Source organism: Macaca fascicularis, chromosome 6 (genome assembly GCF_037993035.2).
Source record: "Macaca fascicularis isolate 582-1 chromosome 6, T2T-MFA8v1.1".
NCBI classification, from domain to species: Eukaryota; Metazoa; Chordata; class Mammalia; order Primates; family Cercopithecidae; genus Macaca; species Macaca fascicularis.
This window is the reverse complement of record NC_088380.1, coordinates 140941668-140957925: the sequence shown is the minus strand read 5'-3', so window position 1 is coordinate 140957925 and position 16258 is coordinate 140941668. Positions and strand designations below refer to the sequence as shown.

Here is a 16258-nt window from a genome sequence, read left to right as displayed (position 1 = left end):
ATGAAGCTCATGCTGCTTGTTGTGCTGTGAGTAATGAAGATCTTTTCTTTGTCTCAGAATCTGTGTCTTTTGCCAGTATCCTTTGAAATTGTTGTATGGATACTTGTTAGGTTGAAAGTAGGAGTAAAATCTTACATCCTTTAGTGTTCTTTTTTTTTTTTTTTTTTTTTTTTTTTTTGAGATGGAGTCTCACTCTGTTGCCCAGGCTGGAGTGCAGTGACCGGATCTCAGCTCACTGCAAGCTCCGCCTCCCGGGTCTACGCCATTCTCCTGCCTCAGCCTCCCGAGTAGCTGGGACTACAGGCGCCCGCCACCTCGCCCGGCTAGTTTTTTTGTTTGTTTGTTTGTTTGTTTTTGTTTTTTTTGTTTTTTTTTTTTGAGACAGAGTCTTGCTCTGTAGCCTGGGCTGGAGTGCAGTGGCCGGATCTCAGCTCACTGCAAGCTCCGCCTCCCAGGTTTACGCCATTCTCCTGCCTCAGCCTCCGGAGTAGCTGGGACTACAGGCGCCCGCCACCTCGCCCGGCTAGTTTTTTGTATTTTTAGTAGAGACGGGGTTTCACCGTGTTAGCCAGGATGGTCTCGATCTCCTGACCTCGTGATCCGCCCGTCTCGGCCTCCCAAAGTGCTGGGATTACAGGCTTGAGCCACCGCGCCCGGCCCCGGCTAGTTTTTTGTATTTTTTAGTAGAGACGGGGTTTCACCGGGTTAGCCAGGATGGTCTTGATCTCCTGACCTCGTGATCCACCCGTCTTGGCCTCCCAATAGTGTTCTTTTTTAATCACAGCTCACTGTAGCCTTGAACTCCTGGGCTCAAGCGATCCTCCTGCCTCAGCCTCCTGAGTAGCTGGGACTACAGGCAAGTGCCGTTACTCCCAGCTAATTATTGCAGTTTTTGTAGAGATGGGGTTTCACCATGTTAGCCAGGCTGGTCATGAACTCCTGGACTCAAGCAATCCTCCTGCCTTGGCCCCTCAAAGTGCTGTGATTACAGGCATGAGCTATGCGCCTGGCACCTTTATTGTTTTGTTGGAACCTAAAACTGCTCTAAAATAAAAGAGTCTATTAAATAGCAACAACACCACCTCTAAAGCAAATATGGGAAAGGTTCATGTTGATGGAGCAGGTAATGTGGTGTCTGTTACATTATTCTCCATAATTTTCCATGTGTTTGAAATATATATATATATATATATATATATTTTTTTTTTTTTTTTTTTGAGATGGAGTCTTGCTCTGTTGCCCAGGCTGGAGTGCAGCGTCATGATCTCAGCTCACTGCAAGCTCTGCCTCCTGGGTTCACGCCATTCTCCTGCCTCAGCATCCCGAGTAGCTGGGACTACAGGGATTTGCCACCATACCTGGCTAATTTTTGTATTTTTAGTAGAGATGGGAGTTTCACTACATTAGCCACACTGGTCTTGAACTCCTGACCAAAAGTGATCCACCCATCAGCCTCCCAAAGTGCTGGGATTACAGGCGTGAGTCACCATGCCCGGCCAATTCAGATTTTCTTAGAGCATAATACTTAATAATATAGACAAGATAAACTTAGACAAGATAAACAAGATAAAGTAATCTCTCTCAAAAAAAAAAAAAAAAAATCTGAATCCTAAAAAAAAGTTAGAAACAATAAGCTGGTCAATAATTGGACTTGCCACATTGTTCTGTGAAGTGTTAATTATTAACTAACTTTTTTTATTGTTGTTGTTGAGACAAGGTCTTGCTCTGTCTCCCAGGCTGAAATGCAGTGTTGCTGTCATAGCTCACCGTAGCTTTGAACTCCTGGGCTCAAGCGATCATCCTATCTTAGCCTCCCAAGCAGCTGGAACTATTGTTGTATACCACCATGCCCAGCTAATTTTGTAATTGTAGAGATGAGGGTCTCACTGTGTGTGGCCATTAACAATTTTTTTTTTTTTGGAAACAGTCTTGCTCTGTTGCCCAGGCTACAGTGCAATGGTGCGATCTTTGCTCATTAGAACCTCTGCCTCCCAGGTTCAAGTGATTCTTCTGCCTTAGCCTCCTGAGTAGCTGGGATTACAGGTATGTGCCACCACACCTGGCTAATTTTGTATTTTTAGTAGAGATGGACTTTTGCTATGTATGCCAGGCTGGTCTCAAACTCCTGACCTCAGGTGATCCGCCTGCCTCAGCCTCCCAAAGTGCTGGGATTACAGGTATGAGCCACCGTGTCCGGCCCGTGAGCCACTGTGCCTGGCCAATATTTTTATACTTAACATTTTGAAAGTATAATATTAATAACATAACTTTTTTGAAAAAAGAATACCTGGCCAGGTGTAGTGGCTCAGGCCTGTAATCCTAGCACTTTGGGAGGCTGAGGCAAGAGAATCACTTGAGCCTGGGAGTTTGAGACCAGCCTGGATAACATAGCAAGATCCCAGCTCTCTGAAAAACTTAAAAATTAGCTGGGCACTGTGGTACACACCTGTAGTCCCAGCTACTCATGGAGGCTGAGGTGGGAGGATTTGTTGAACCTGGGAGGTCAAGGCTGCAGTGAGCCATGATGTGGCACTGTACTCTAGCCTGTATGGCAGAGCAAGATTCTGTATTTTAAAAAAAAAAAAAAATGCCTATTTGTGCACTTTTGGGTTTACAATTGTATGCATGTCTGAATATGTTCGTACATACGTTATCTATATGCATATGCTCCATAATTGTCACAGATATGATAAATAAGGTAGTTGCTGCATGACCCTTAGCTTTTTCACACCCCATAGGCAGGACTGGCTGTGTAATTGCAGCTGCTGTTTGCAGAGCCTGGGTTCCTATTTCTGAGCTAGCCTCTGTACTGTACAATCAGGTGACCAAGAATTTTGCTCAGAGAACCCTCAACAATTTTGAGTTTTTCTAAGTTTGGTCAGCGGCAGGTGGAAGCAGAATTACCTGGGGCCTTGATTCTGAACATCCAATGGTGAGCCTGGGGAGTCTGTCATTTTAACAAGCCTCTCAGGATGTGTGATCTGCACTCACTTTTGGAACTTTTAGGTCTGTGCACCAATTCCTGATTGCTGGGAGTAGCTGACTCTGTCTTTGGTCTCACAGGCCTGTTGACACTTTCCTTGCCCACATGAGCATGAATACCATGCCTCCCTGTTGTTAACCATAACGCCATATCACTGAGCTTGGTGCTGGGTCTTCAGGTTCATACTGTGTGGACTGCCCCGTATTTCCACGCTTTGTTGAGTCTCTGATTTCTGGGGACCCTGATGCCCAAAAAGAAGCTGCAGAAGCAGCAGACAGGACGTGATCAGCTCTCCCCACAGGCCACACTCACAACATAGGACCTGCACTGGAGCCCTAGATCGTGGATTCTAGGCTCACCTCTGTACCCCAATCTCACATTTGATTGGGGGCAATGGGGAAGCCTATTATGCCAATAATCTCTCAAAGCTGGTGAAGGCTCAAGTGACTCCTTGTGCGAAGGGAAAACTTTCCTTTGCTCTCTGAAGGTTCGCGAAAATCAATTGACAAAAGGCAGATTAAGACGAGAAAAGGCACCAGGTGCTGTGGCTCACGCCTATAATTCCATCACTTTGGGAGGCCGAGGAGGGCGGACCACCTGAGATTAAGGGTTCGAGACCAGCCTGGTCAACATGGTGAAACCCCGTTTCTACTAAAGATACAAAATTAGCCGGGTGTGATGTCAGGTGCCTGTAATCCCAGCTACTCAGGAAGCTGAGGCAGGAGAATCACTTGAACCTGGGAGGCAGAGGTTGCGGTGAGCAGAGATCACGCCATTGCACTCCAGCCTGGGCAAAAAGAGCAAAATTTGGTCTCAAAAAAAAAAAAAAAAAAAAAAAGAGGAGACAAGGCAGACAAGTTTATTAATGTGCATAGTTAATCACAGAGTGATTACCCCATCATCCAGAGTGTGGATATTTTAGATGGGTAGTAAATGATGTTTTTTTTTTTTTTTTTTTTTTGAGACAGAGTCTCGCTCTGTCACCCAGGCTGGAGTGCAGTGGCCGGATCTCAGCTCACTGCAAGCTCCGCCTCCCGGGTTCACGCCATTCTCCTGCCTCAGCCTCCCGAGTAGCTGGGACTACAGGCGCCTGCCACCTCGCCCGGCTAAGTTTTTGTATTTTTAGTAGAGACGGGGTTTCACTGTGTTAGCCAGGATGGTCTTGATCTCCTGACCTCGTGATCCGCCCGTCTCGGCCTCCCAAAGTGCTGGGATTACAGGCTTGAGCCACGGTGCCCGGCTTTTTTTTTTTTTTTTTTTTTTTTTTGAGTCTCCCTCTGTTGCCCAGGCTGGAGTGCAGTGGCCAGATCTCAGCTCACTGCAAGCTCCGCCTCCCGGGTTTACGCCATTCTCCTGCCTCAGCCTCCCGAGTAGCTGGGACTACAGGCACCCGCCACCTCGCCCGGCTAGTTTTTTGTATTTTTTTAGTACAGACGGGGTTTCACTGTGTTAGCCAGGATGGTCTCGATCTCCTGACCTTGTGATCCCCCCGTCTCGGCCTCCCAAAGTGCTGGGATTACAGGCTTGAGCCACCGCGCCCAGCCTGTGATTTTTAGGGTAATTCAGTGGGCTTGAAGAACATGCAATGGCCTGGGACAAAGTCTGTTGGGCCTGCAGAGGAGTCAAGGGTTTGTGACAAAAGTCTGTCCTGGTGTGTTGACATACTTCAGTCTTTCCTCCTGCAAAACGAGTTCAGTTAATGAAAACTCAGGGAGGGAACCAGAGGTAATTGTTTCCTTTGGTGTTCTGGACTAAATTTAGGCAGATAAGGGAACAACTTCATCTTAGGCTTTGGGAGGAATAAAGAATTGACAGACAGGAGTGTGGTGGTGGGTGAGGTCAGAGAGACCTTGAGGCTTCTTCATCAGTTCAGCATGTCAAAATACATTTTGAGGTATTGGTTTCTGAGCCCCAACACCCAGTTACTGTACTTGAATGCTTCCAGGGATGGGGAATTCACCACTTTAAAGGAAGCTCTTTTGTCTCTCAGTGTGTCTGCTACCTGAGCCTAGAACAGACAGCCGAGTCATGCCAGCTAAATAGAAACTTTCAGGACTAGCCAGTCGCGATGGCTCACACGTGTAATCCCAGCATTTTGGGAGGCTGAGACAGATCACTTGAGCTCAGGAGTTCGAGACTCAGCCTGGGCAACACGGCGAAACCCTGTCTCTATTTAAAACCAAATCCAAACTTGCTCATTTCCTCTGGACACATTCTTTCTGACTCCTTCCAGCATCTTTTGTAAACCCAGGTGTCACTGTTCTGGTTAAAATCCTTCAGTGGCTCCCCATTCTTGGGATCTAGCCAGGATCCCTGCCTGGCCTACTGGCCTTGCTGACCTCTGCAACCTCATCTTCTCCATTATCTACCTGCCCTGCCCCCCAGCCCCTCCTACCCCGTATCTTGCAATTCTCTTACCAGGCCATGCTCTTTCTTGCTCTGACCGACTCCCCTTTTCTCAGAAAATTGCTCATTCTTCAGTTCTCCAGGATCACTTCCCTGACCCCAAGACTAGATTGGGTCCCTTCCTTGCTTATTCATGGTTGTAGCACGCTGGACTTCTCTTTACTAGTACTTGTCAACGCTGAAATTCTCCACTTACTTGAGCAATTAGTTCACTAATATCTGCTCCTCCACTCGATGGTAAAGTTCAGGCGAGCAGGGCTCCGAGTGTGCTCTCATTGCCTCTCCAGCACCTAGCAATGTGCCTGGCAAGTATTCACCGGATGGATGGATTACTCGCTCCAGGAAGGCGGGCCCCAACCTGCGTGGCTGTGGAGACCCCTGGAAGTGGACCTATCTATCCCTGACCCGGGCCCCCTGATATCCCTTAGGATGAGGCGGTGCCTGGGAAACTCCCAGGGCAAGAAAGATACAGCATAGCTCTGACTGGCATCCAGCTGCCAACTGGAAGAGGGCGCTCCGACTCTGTGCTTAGGGACCTCAGTTTTCCCACCGGTTCCCAGCAGGGTCGACCGCGAAGGGCCCTTGCAGCCCTGGGTAGACCCAGGGCATGCGCCGCGGGCTGCGGCGGTCTGAGGAGCCAGGAGCCGCTCTGTGCCCCCGCAGGCCGCCGCTCCGGGCGAGGGCGCTCCAGGCTGGTCTTCTGGAGCAGTCGTGCGCTGACGGGGCCCCTCTGGCTGGCAGGTGGTGGCGCAGTGCGCGACGGGAAGGCGGCGGGCTATCCGGTCTTCGGCTGCAGCGGGCACCATGGTCGGTGGCGAGGCGGCAGCTGCAGTGGAGGAGCTGGTCTCGGGAGTGCGGCAGGCGGCCGACTTCGCGGAGCAGTTCCGCTCCTACTCAGAGAGCGAGAAGCAATGGAAGGCCCGCATGGAATTCATCTTGCGCCACCTGCCCGACTACCGCGACCCGCCCGACGGCGGTGGCCGCCTGGACCAGCTGCTGTCCCTCTCCATGGTCTGGGCCAACCATCTCTTCCTAGGCTGCAGGTGCGGACCCCTGCCGGCCGGCTGATCCTGTCCCCTCTCTTCCGACCCTCAAGCCCTCTTCCAGGGCTCACCCCTGACCCGAACCTCTGCCCCAGACTGAACCCGCTCCCAACCTCCATCCGCATTGCCCGGCCCGAAGACTGATTCCCACCCTGAAGGCCCCTTGGAACGATCCTTATCTTTGAGCCTCAGTTTTCTCTTCTGGTAAAAGGGTGGTTATGATGACTGTAATAATTAAAGGGTGAAGAGCTAAATACATGGCGGGTTCAAAAGTTGCTATTGTTATATGTATTACTACTATTATTAGCTCAAACCATCACCTTTGCAGTGTGCATTCGAAGTCCGTTAGCCTCTGTCACCTACATGGCAAAGTGCAGAGACAGAAACGGAGATCCCCATTTTACAGATGAAAAAGCTTAGGGAGGGAAGTGATGTAACTAGGACCATGCAGCTTCTGGCAGGTTTGATGGATTTTAACCACTAATGACAGGATGTAATCTGTATCCTGTGCCTTTTTGTCCTCACTCCACAGCCCACTGGGTCCTAAGTAGGAACCAGCTTTACCTCTTTGTTTTCCCTCTTATGAAAATGACCGATGCCTTTTTGTCAAGGTCCCAAAGCCCACTTCATCCTGGCTGCTGCACCAAAAGGACAAAGACCCGCTTTTGAAGTGCCTGATAAGGCATTCCCTTCACCCCTCCATGAGGAAGGTGGCAAATCTTGAGACTCCCTGTTAGAGAGCCTCCATTTTCCTGAAATTGTGTTAGGAAAATAGGGTGACTTGGTTTGATCTTGGTTTCTATACCTATTATGGTTGCCTGACTCTGGTCATTTGGCTCCTCCAGGCCTAAGCCACTTGGTTTTGCTTCACATATTGGGGTTTATTAGAACAGTACGTAGGGAACCAATGCCAGAGGCACCCGTCCCTTTTCCCTGACTTCTAGGTGCTCCTGGGAAATCCTGGTTTTCCATGGTTAGGCTAATGTCAGAGAATTGGGCAAATAAATAATGTTTTTGTTAGACTGACATTCCATGTATTTAAAAAATAAACAAAAATATTTTGGCCCTCATCCCGTATCTGAGAATATCTGTTGTTAGATGTACAGTGCCTCTGTTCTTCTAAATCTTGAAACATTTGCTCTACTGGTATTTATAAAGTCCACTTCTGTATCTACAAGCAAGAAGTGTTCACAGGACCAGGCGCAGTGTCTCAAGCCAGTAATCCCAGCACTTTGGGAGACCGAGGCAGGAAGATCACTTGAGGTCAGGAGTTCGAGACCAGCCTGGCCAACATGGTGAAACCCTGTCTCTACTAAAAATACTAAAATTAGCCGGGCATGGTGGCACACGCCTGTAATCCCAGCTACTCAGGAGGCTGAGGCAGGAGAATTGCTTGAACCTGGGAGGTGGAGGTGGCAGTGAGCCAAGATCACAGCACTGCACTCCAGCCTGGGGGATACAGCAAGACTCCATCTCAAAACCTTGTGCTGAACATGTATAGGTTTGCCCTGCAGTATCAGATCAGTTCTCTGAGAGTTGATTTTATGGTTGAGCAACCTGCAGTTTCTTATTAATTCACAATGACAATTCTTCCGAGGTTTTTACCTTATTACTTTTTATTGTGCAGTTACAATAAAGACCTTTTAGACAAGGTGATGGAAATGGCCGATGGGATTGAAGTGGAAGACCTGCCACAATTTACTACCAGAAGTGAGTTAATGAAAAAGGTAAATAGGATTTCCAAGTGTATGTGATGAAATGGTGTAGAGTTAACAGTCCCTGCTTTGATGACACTATATTAGAGTATTGTTTTTGAGTGCTCTTGTTTACTACCCCAAAGACCTATACCTTTTCATTATTATTTCCCCATAATTGGTATAACCTTTTCATAAGTAGTTGACAACACATTGTGATAAATTATGCGTTGTTGATGAGGTAACACATAAGCTTAACTTCTTCTGGGTGATTAGGAACATTGTTTTGAGATTTTTGCTTGATGTTTAAAAAAATGTTGGCTAGAATACTTGTTTCCTACTTGTTAAAAAATCTTGTTGGTAATAGAGTAACTAACTCATCCTTACCCTGGCCGTGAGTGCTGACCTGACTAGTTTGGCTTCTCTGATTTGCTGATAGGAATGTGGCTGGAGCAATGTCGATACCATAGCTGTTCTCTATCCTGTGGGGTCTGATCTCAGGCGATGGATTTTTTACAGTGAGTCTTGCCTAGAGTCTTGAATCTGGATGCTGGAGCTGGGCCTATAGAGAGTGTGGCAGAAAGAACCTCAGAGTATGGAGCTGGGCATCCCAGCTATTAATACTTTACAGAATCACCCCCAATATGTACTTGTTTCACATTTATCTGCTCAGGCAGCAGAATTAATTGCTCGCTTATCTTCCAAAATTCCTTTGGCACTTTATCCAGACCTCTTTTAAAGCAGTTGTGACCTTGAGGGAAGAGATGGTGTCTAAAGTTTTATTTAGTCTTTAGTACTCCCAAACCTAGTATACTTATACCCCAGAGAAGGTACTCAGAAAATACTTATAAAATCGACTGAAGCAATAGAGTAAAAAGCTACTGGTCCCTTTTTAGGTCTGCCCTTAGAAACATAGGTAAGCCCATTCCTCCACATTCAGGTCTTGTCTTGGGAGGTGGGGCACATACAGAGGTCCTCTTCCAAATGGGTGTCAAGGATCTAATCAAATCCTCAGTTGCTCGTAAAGTATTTCAGTCCCAAACAGCACACCCCACTTGATTTTCAGGATGGTTTGTTTTTCTTAAAAAAGTATGCTTTTAGTTTTAATCTGAATCTGGGGAAAAGCTTCAGGTTGGTTTTTGAGATGCCATTATGTTTTTAAAATTGGCTGTTATCTCAATGCAGTACTCCTGACAAAAAATAAATAAATAAGTAAAACCAGCTGTTACAAAGGGGCTACTGTTTTTAGCCAGGGGGCAATGTGAATGTGGCTTTTTGGATCTTCTCAGGTAATACTTAAAAACTTATTGGGCAGTCCTTGGGTGTCCTATAGTGAGGTTCTTGGGGCCCAGCCAGGGAGGAGCTAGTTTCTGGCTGCTGGAGTATACCTTATGGGGCAGGGGCAGAGGCAGAGGTAGGCAGGGAGTGAGGTGAGCCTTTATTTTTAATTTATTTTTTAGACAGAGTCTCATTTTGTCACCCAGACTGGAGTGCAGCAGCACGATCTCGGCTCACTGCAACCTCTGCCTCCAAGGCTCAAGTGATTCTAGCACCTCAGCCTCCTCAGTAGCTGGGATTACAGCCGGGTACTACCACACCCAGCTAATTTTTGTATTTTTAGTAGAGATGGTTTTGCCATGTTTTCCAGGCTGGTCTTGAACTCCTGGCCTCAAGTGATCTGCCCACCCTCCCAAAGTGCTAGGATTACAGGCATGAGCCACTGCACCTGGCCGAGCCTTTATTTTTTAACTGCTGTGGTAGATTCTTTCCTTTTTGTTTCTAAGAGATTTTCTGATTTTCCTTTTTTTTTTGAGACGGAGTTTTGCTCTTGTTGCCCAGGCTGGAGTGCAATGGTTCAGCTCACTGCAACCTCTGCCTTGCAAGTTTAAGTGATCCCTTGCCTCAGCCTCCCGAGTGGCTGGGATTACAGGCACCTGCCACCACGCCCGGCTATTTTTTGTATTTTTAGTAGAGATGGGGTTTCACCATGTTGGCCAAGCTGTTCTCCAACTCCTGACTTCAGTTGATCTGCCCACTTCAGCCTCCCAAAGTGTTGGGATTACAGGCGTGAGCCACCATGCCTGGAAAGGTTTTCTGATTTTTTATATCAGTTCTCCATTATACTTCTCTGTCTTATATGTTTTCTGAAAGGTATCTGAACTCCTTCCAGTCATGTTGGGTATTAGAGATCAGAACACCTAATGACATTGGGCTGCAGACCCCAGTAGGAGACTGAGGAGGTTTGGCACGTCCCAAACATTATAGACCAGTGTGAAATGTGTGTGTGTGTGTGTGTTAGGGTCTTTCTGAAACATCCTAAAGGGGTCTTATACTTAAAAAATGTACAGAGCCCCTGCCCTGGGATGTTCATTCTTGACACTGTCATTGCACAGTGTGAGTCTACAGAGAAGAGTCCTCAGGCATGAAATTATCATCTTGAAACCAGTGCTGCCATCTTACTAATCATTAGCAGTTAGCTATGTGGAAGAAACCTATACAGAGGCCATACTTCTATAGCATTTTTATATTATTTTATTTTTGTTTTTTGAGACAAGAGTCTCGCTCTGTCACCCAGGCTGGAGTGCAGTGGCTGGATCTCTGCTCACTGCAAGCTCCGCCTCCCGGGTTTACACCATTCTCCTGCCTCAGCCTCCCGAGCAGCTGGGACTACAGGCGCCCACCACTACGCCCGGCTAGTTTTTCGTGTTTTTTCTAGTAGAGACAGGGTTTCACCGCGTTAGCCAGGATGGTCTTGATCTCCTGACCTCGTGATCCACCCATCTCAGCCTCCCAAAGTGCTGGGATTACAGGCTTGAGCCACCGCGCCCAGCCAGTCTCTAGCATTTTTGAATTGTGTGTTGCAACTTCCTTCAAATAAAACCTATATTTTTCTAAGTAGCCAGGTTTAACTTTAGTCTGTTGATGCCACTGTAAGTGAAATTCAGCTGATTCTGAAAGGTGAGATACTTCGTGGGTGCATAGAGTTTTGCCAGTTTTGTTTTGTGCATAGAGTTTTGCCTGTTGCTCAGGCTGGAGTGCAGTGACTTGCTCACAGCTAACTGCAGCCTTGACCTCCCAGGCTCAAGTGATCCTTGCACCTTAGCCTTCCCAGTAGCTGGGACTACAGGTGTGCGCCACTATGCTTGGTTAATTTTTGTAGAGACCAGGTTTCGCTGTGTTCTCCAGGCTGGTCTCAAATGATCCAACTGCCTCAGCCTCCCAAAGTGCTGGTGTGAGTCACTGTGCCTGGTGAGTCTTTAAGACTTCTAGATAAGCCCATTCTGAGAACGAGTCATCTGATCTGTGTACCATGACAAATTTGTGTGGTATTGAAGGCTGTCCCCTCTCCATTGAAGGCCACTGGAAAGAGAGCCATGAGGACTTTGCAGCAGTTTTGTCCTTTGCCTGCAGTTTTTGCACACATGATAGAGGATGCTGATAAACATTAGGCAACATTGCCAGCCCATAGACAAAATACTCCTGATGTCCAGCCATACACCTGAAAACGTCTGTTGTTGTTCTGCCCAGAATTGATCTTTAGCTAAAAAATTAGAGTTTAGTTGAGTTTTAAAGCTAGCTACCAAGTGGGAGTAAATTTCCTGGCATTGTTGGTATCTCAAGACAGACAGTGAAGATGATTTGGAGGCACAGGCTCTTTAAGATTTTAAAAATACTTTATGGCTATTCTGCAGCTTTGAGGCAAGTACAGCTCTGCAATCTGTCCAGCTCTTTTTTTAAGTCTGAGAAAAGAAATGAGCATTGGTTTCTGACAGGTGGGATTTGTTGGACAGTTGCAGTATGATTTTTTTTTCTTTTGAAAGGGGATTGAAACACACATACATTGAGTAAGCAATCTTGATTATCTAACTGCCATCCTAGGCTCCTGCTAGCAGCCTTTGTGGTTGCTCACCTTACCAATTAATGAGCGATAATTAACAAAGAGCAGCAGCTGACTCAGGAAAGGTGTCATTGCTATGACTGTCAGAGTTGATATGTCCAAGGTAATGTCTTAAGGAGAAAGGAGTGATTGACTAGGAAGCTATCATTACTGACTCAAAGAAGCTGTCAACCTAATTATGTGGTCCGTTTTTTCTGAGAACATTTTTATCCCAAGAGGGAAAATGGCAGTATGAAAAGTGACTATGAAGGCCAGGCGTGGTGGCTCACACCTGTAATCCTAACACTATGGGAGGCCGAGGCAGGCAGATCATGAGGTCAGGAGTTCGAGACCAGCCTGACCAACATGGTGAAACCCCCATCTCTACTAAAAATACAAAATTTAGCTGGGCGTGGTGGTGCGTGCCTGTAATCCCAGCTACTCAAGAGGCTGAGGCAGGAGAATCACTGGAACCTGGGAGGCAAAGGTTGCAGTGAGCGGAGATCACACCACTGCACTCCAGCCTGGGCAACAGAGCGAGACTTTGCCTCAAAACAAAAAATAATAAACAAAAAGAAAAGTGACTATGAAATTTGAAAGCCCAGGTGCATTGGCTCATGCCTATAATCCCAGCACTTTGAGAGTCTGATGAGGTGGGCAGATCATTTGAGGTTCAGAGTTCAAGATCAGCCTGGCCAACATGACAAAACCCCATCTACTAAAAATACAAAAATTAGCCAGGTGTGGTAGTACATGCCTGTAGTCCCAGTTACTGTGGAAGCTGAGGCAGGAGAATCACTTGAGCCTGGAAGGTGGAGGTTGTAGTGAGCCGAGATTGCACCACTGTACTCTAGCCTGGGTGATGGGGTGAGACAGTTTCAAAAAAAAAAGAAAGAAAAAGAAATTTCAAAGAAAAGTAAGAAAAACAAGTGTGCCTGATTTTGTGCATTTTGTTATCTTGGTAAGCTCTGAGGTACTAGAGCTGCCGCTTCCTTGGTGGAAGCAGCTGTGATTCTAAGATGGTGCAAATGTTGGTGAGTAAAAAAAAAAAAAAATCAACCTGGCCTGGTGGCTCCGCCTGTAATCCCAGCACTTTGGAAAGCCGAGGTGGGAGAATTGCTTGAGCCCAGGAGTTCCAGACCAGCCTGGGTAGGATAGTGAGACTTTTGTCGCAACAAAAAATAAAATAAAAACTATCTGGGCATGGTGGCACATGCCTATGGTCCCAGCTACTCAAGAGGCTGAGGTGGGAGGATCACTTGAGCCTGGGAGGTTGAGGCTGCAGTCAGCCATGATCGTACCACTGCACTCCAGCTTGGGTGACAGAGTGAGACCCTGTCTCAAAGAAAAGTTAAAAAAAAAATCAGCCATCAGATTAGTTAAATCAGAGGTCTTGTTGTACCCCAAGATAAACGCTCATTGGAGCTACTTGTCTTTTACTCTTTATCCACTAGAAATAGAAGCCAGAAAAGGTGTGTCTCATCCCACAGACCAGTCTTGTCTGGAGCTCATGAGTCAGTAGTGGATCACCTGCAAACACCTGTGGAAAAGACGGTATTCACAGCAGCCCAAACCGGCAGCAGCTGTGTGCTTCCATAGCATTGGTCTGTCCTGTCATTTGAGAGATGACTTAGGGGATTTTTTTCTTTTTGGACTTAAGATGGTTACTTTAGGCATTCCCCTAAATGATGAAAGTCTTCTTATAATTTGCTTTTGCTGAGGAATTTTGTTTTTTTTCCATCTCAAAAAGACTGACTGGGACCGGGCGCAGTGGCTCACGCCTCTAATCCCAGCACTTTGGGAAGCCGACGTGGGTGGATCATGAGGTCATGAGTTCAAGACCAGCCTGGCCAAGATGGTGAAACCCCGTCTCTACTAAAAACTACAAAAATTAGCCAGGTGCAGTGGCAGGCACCTGTAATCCCAGCTACTTGGGAGGCTGAGGCAGGAGAATTGCTTAAACCCGGGCAGCAGAGGTTGCAGTGAGCCGAGATCGTGCCACTGCACTCCAGCCTGGGTGACAGAGTGAGACTCCATCTCAAAAAAAAAAAAAAAAAAAAAAAGCACTGACTGGCCTACCTAGGAAACAGGTCATACCTTGAAATCTCTGATTACTAAAAAGACTCTCCGATTGATTCACTTGCACTGCTAAATGTTAAGGAAATTCATTCAAATACAAGGTGACAGCCAAAGTGATTTTTTCACACCCTGCTTAAAAGTTGTCTAAAGCCAAGTTTAAATTTACCAGAGGTGCTAGAGAGTACCCAGAAAGAATAGCTCTGCTTCATTTCACCACTATTTGAAGACATGCTTTTACAGTTTCTAATAGTGTGAAATCCAGAAATATATAACCTTCACATCTAAATATCCTGACTCAATGTGAAATGTTGTGAATTACTACCTGAATTGACTGCTTTTAATTTAGAACAATAAGTGTTTGTGTGACACTGTTTTTAGAACCTTTGACTGCAAAGGATGCCAGGAAAAGTATTTTAAGCATTTCCATTATCACTTAAATTGTGAACATTTATAGATTGCAAGTGACAAGACAGGAAAATCAAGTTCTGGCTTCCAAATGGATGGTGTGGTCAATGTTTTGCTGAATTTTCTGTATGTTGTAAAATATTAATAATTTCTGAGTATACTTACTGTCTGGATAGTACATAAATATTACATCACTGCTATATTTTAATTTATGAAGATGAATTTGAGTCACTGGACTATGTGGTTATATAACTTTTTCTTTTCTTTTTTTCCCAGCATCAAAGCTAAGCCAGAAGATTTATCACATTTTCATCATCAGCTACAGGATTAGACAGGAGGCTGGGATGAATGTGACATAGACCACAGCAGCTCTCTTAAGACTCCTGGTATTACCAACATAAAGAGGCAGGTGGAATGAGAAGGACTCTGTCTAGATTGGCTTTTTTAACATTCTCATTTTTTCCAGTAGTTATCACTGTAAAAGTATGCATGGATATTTATGTATTTATAAATCATGTACTCTAAGATGAGTTCATCAACATTGTAAAAGCCCTCTTTTCTATTTTCAGTTTTTTTTTTTTTTTTTTTTTTCTTACCAACAAGGTCTCTGTCACCCAGGCGGGAGTACAAAGGTGCAGTATTGGCTCATTGCAGCCTTGAACTCCTGGCCTCATATTTTCAGGGTTTTTTGTTTTTCGTTTTGTTTTTTTGAGACAGAGTTTTGCTCTGTCACCTAGGCAGGAGTGCAGTGGCGTGGTATATTTTCAGTTTTTAAATGTCAGAATTTTTGTTTAAAATGCCTTTTTGGGCTGGGCACAGTGGCTCACACCTGTAATAATCCCAGCACTTTGGGAGGCCGAGATGAGCGGATCACCTGAGGTTAGGAGTTTGAGACCAGCCTGGCCAACACGGTGAAACCCCGTCTCTACTAAAAATACAAAAAAAATTAGCTGGGCGTGGTGGCAGACATCTGTAATCCCAGCTACTCAGGAGGCTGAGGCAGAAGAATCGCTTGAACCTGGGAGGTGGAGGTTGCAGTGAGCCAAGATCGCACCGTTGCACTCCATCCTTGGTGACAAAAGTGAAACACTCTCAAAAAAATAAAAATGATAAAATAAAATGCCTTTTTGTTGTTGATGTAATGGCAGGTAATGAATTTTATAGTTTAGATTTTTCGACAATGTACCTTTAAGTGCAATTCTCTTTTATGGCCTTTTTCTTCCCCCACCAAGGCAAATTATATCCTTTAATTCCTATTTCCACCTGAAATTTATACCATACCTATACCCAACTACCATACATACTCATCCTTTTTTAAGAAATGAGAATCAAATCATAGACTTGAAGTACCCACCAGCTCATGGAAAGAGGCGGCCTACCAAAAAGCATCTGGCCTTAGTTTAAAACGCATTGACACAGGATTCCAGGGCTTTGTCCGGTCAGCAAGTTGATTTGTAAATTCTGTCTCCCAGTCTGCTTTTCTGGAGGAAGCCTGAGGCTTGGGTCTTCTAGACTTGAGGAACCACCTTGCACATAGCCTCTTAAGAAATGCTTGTTGCAGTCCTGCTTTGCTCTGAAATTTTGCTGTTAATGTTCCTCAACTAAGTGTCTGTTCTGTACCCCCTCTCTGCTCCTCTTTCTTGTTTAGTCCGCTCCATTAAGTAAATAGGTCTAGGCGTAAATACTGGGAGAGGGGCTTCATTTGGGAGGCAGTAGTGTAAGTTTATCACAGGAGGGGTCGCTCAACAGTGGCAGGCGCTGTGCTTGGTAC

General features: G+C 45.9%; 1 protein-coding gene across 4 annotated transcripts; it reads left to right on the top strand.

Moving 5' to 3' along the window:
• Positions 1 to 6140: 6140 nt before the first annotated feature.
• On the top strand, positions 6141 to 15607 carry CDKN2AIPNL (CDKN2A interacting protein N-terminal like). 4 transcript variants are annotated; one of them, XM_005557786.4, is made up of 4 exons: positions 6141 to 6432; positions 8060 to 8159; positions 8566 to 8644; positions 14764 to 15607. In XM_005557786.4, exons 1-4 carry the CDS (start codon positions 6194 to 6196, stop codon positions 14844 to 14846), a joined length of 501 nt encoding a protein of 166 aa, XP_005557843.1. In that variant the 5' UTR covers positions 6141 to 6193; the 3' UTR covers positions 14847 to 15607. The 4 variants fall into 4 exon arrangements, with proteins under 4 accessions (XP_005557843.1, XP_015307380.1, XP_005557844.1 ...); XM_015451894.4 differs by having other exon boundaries at positions 8060 to 8142; positions 14764 to 14908; XM_005557787.4 differs by lacking the exon at positions 8566 to 8644 and having other exon boundaries at positions 8060 to 8142.
• Positions 15608 to 16258: the final 651 nt, after the last annotated feature.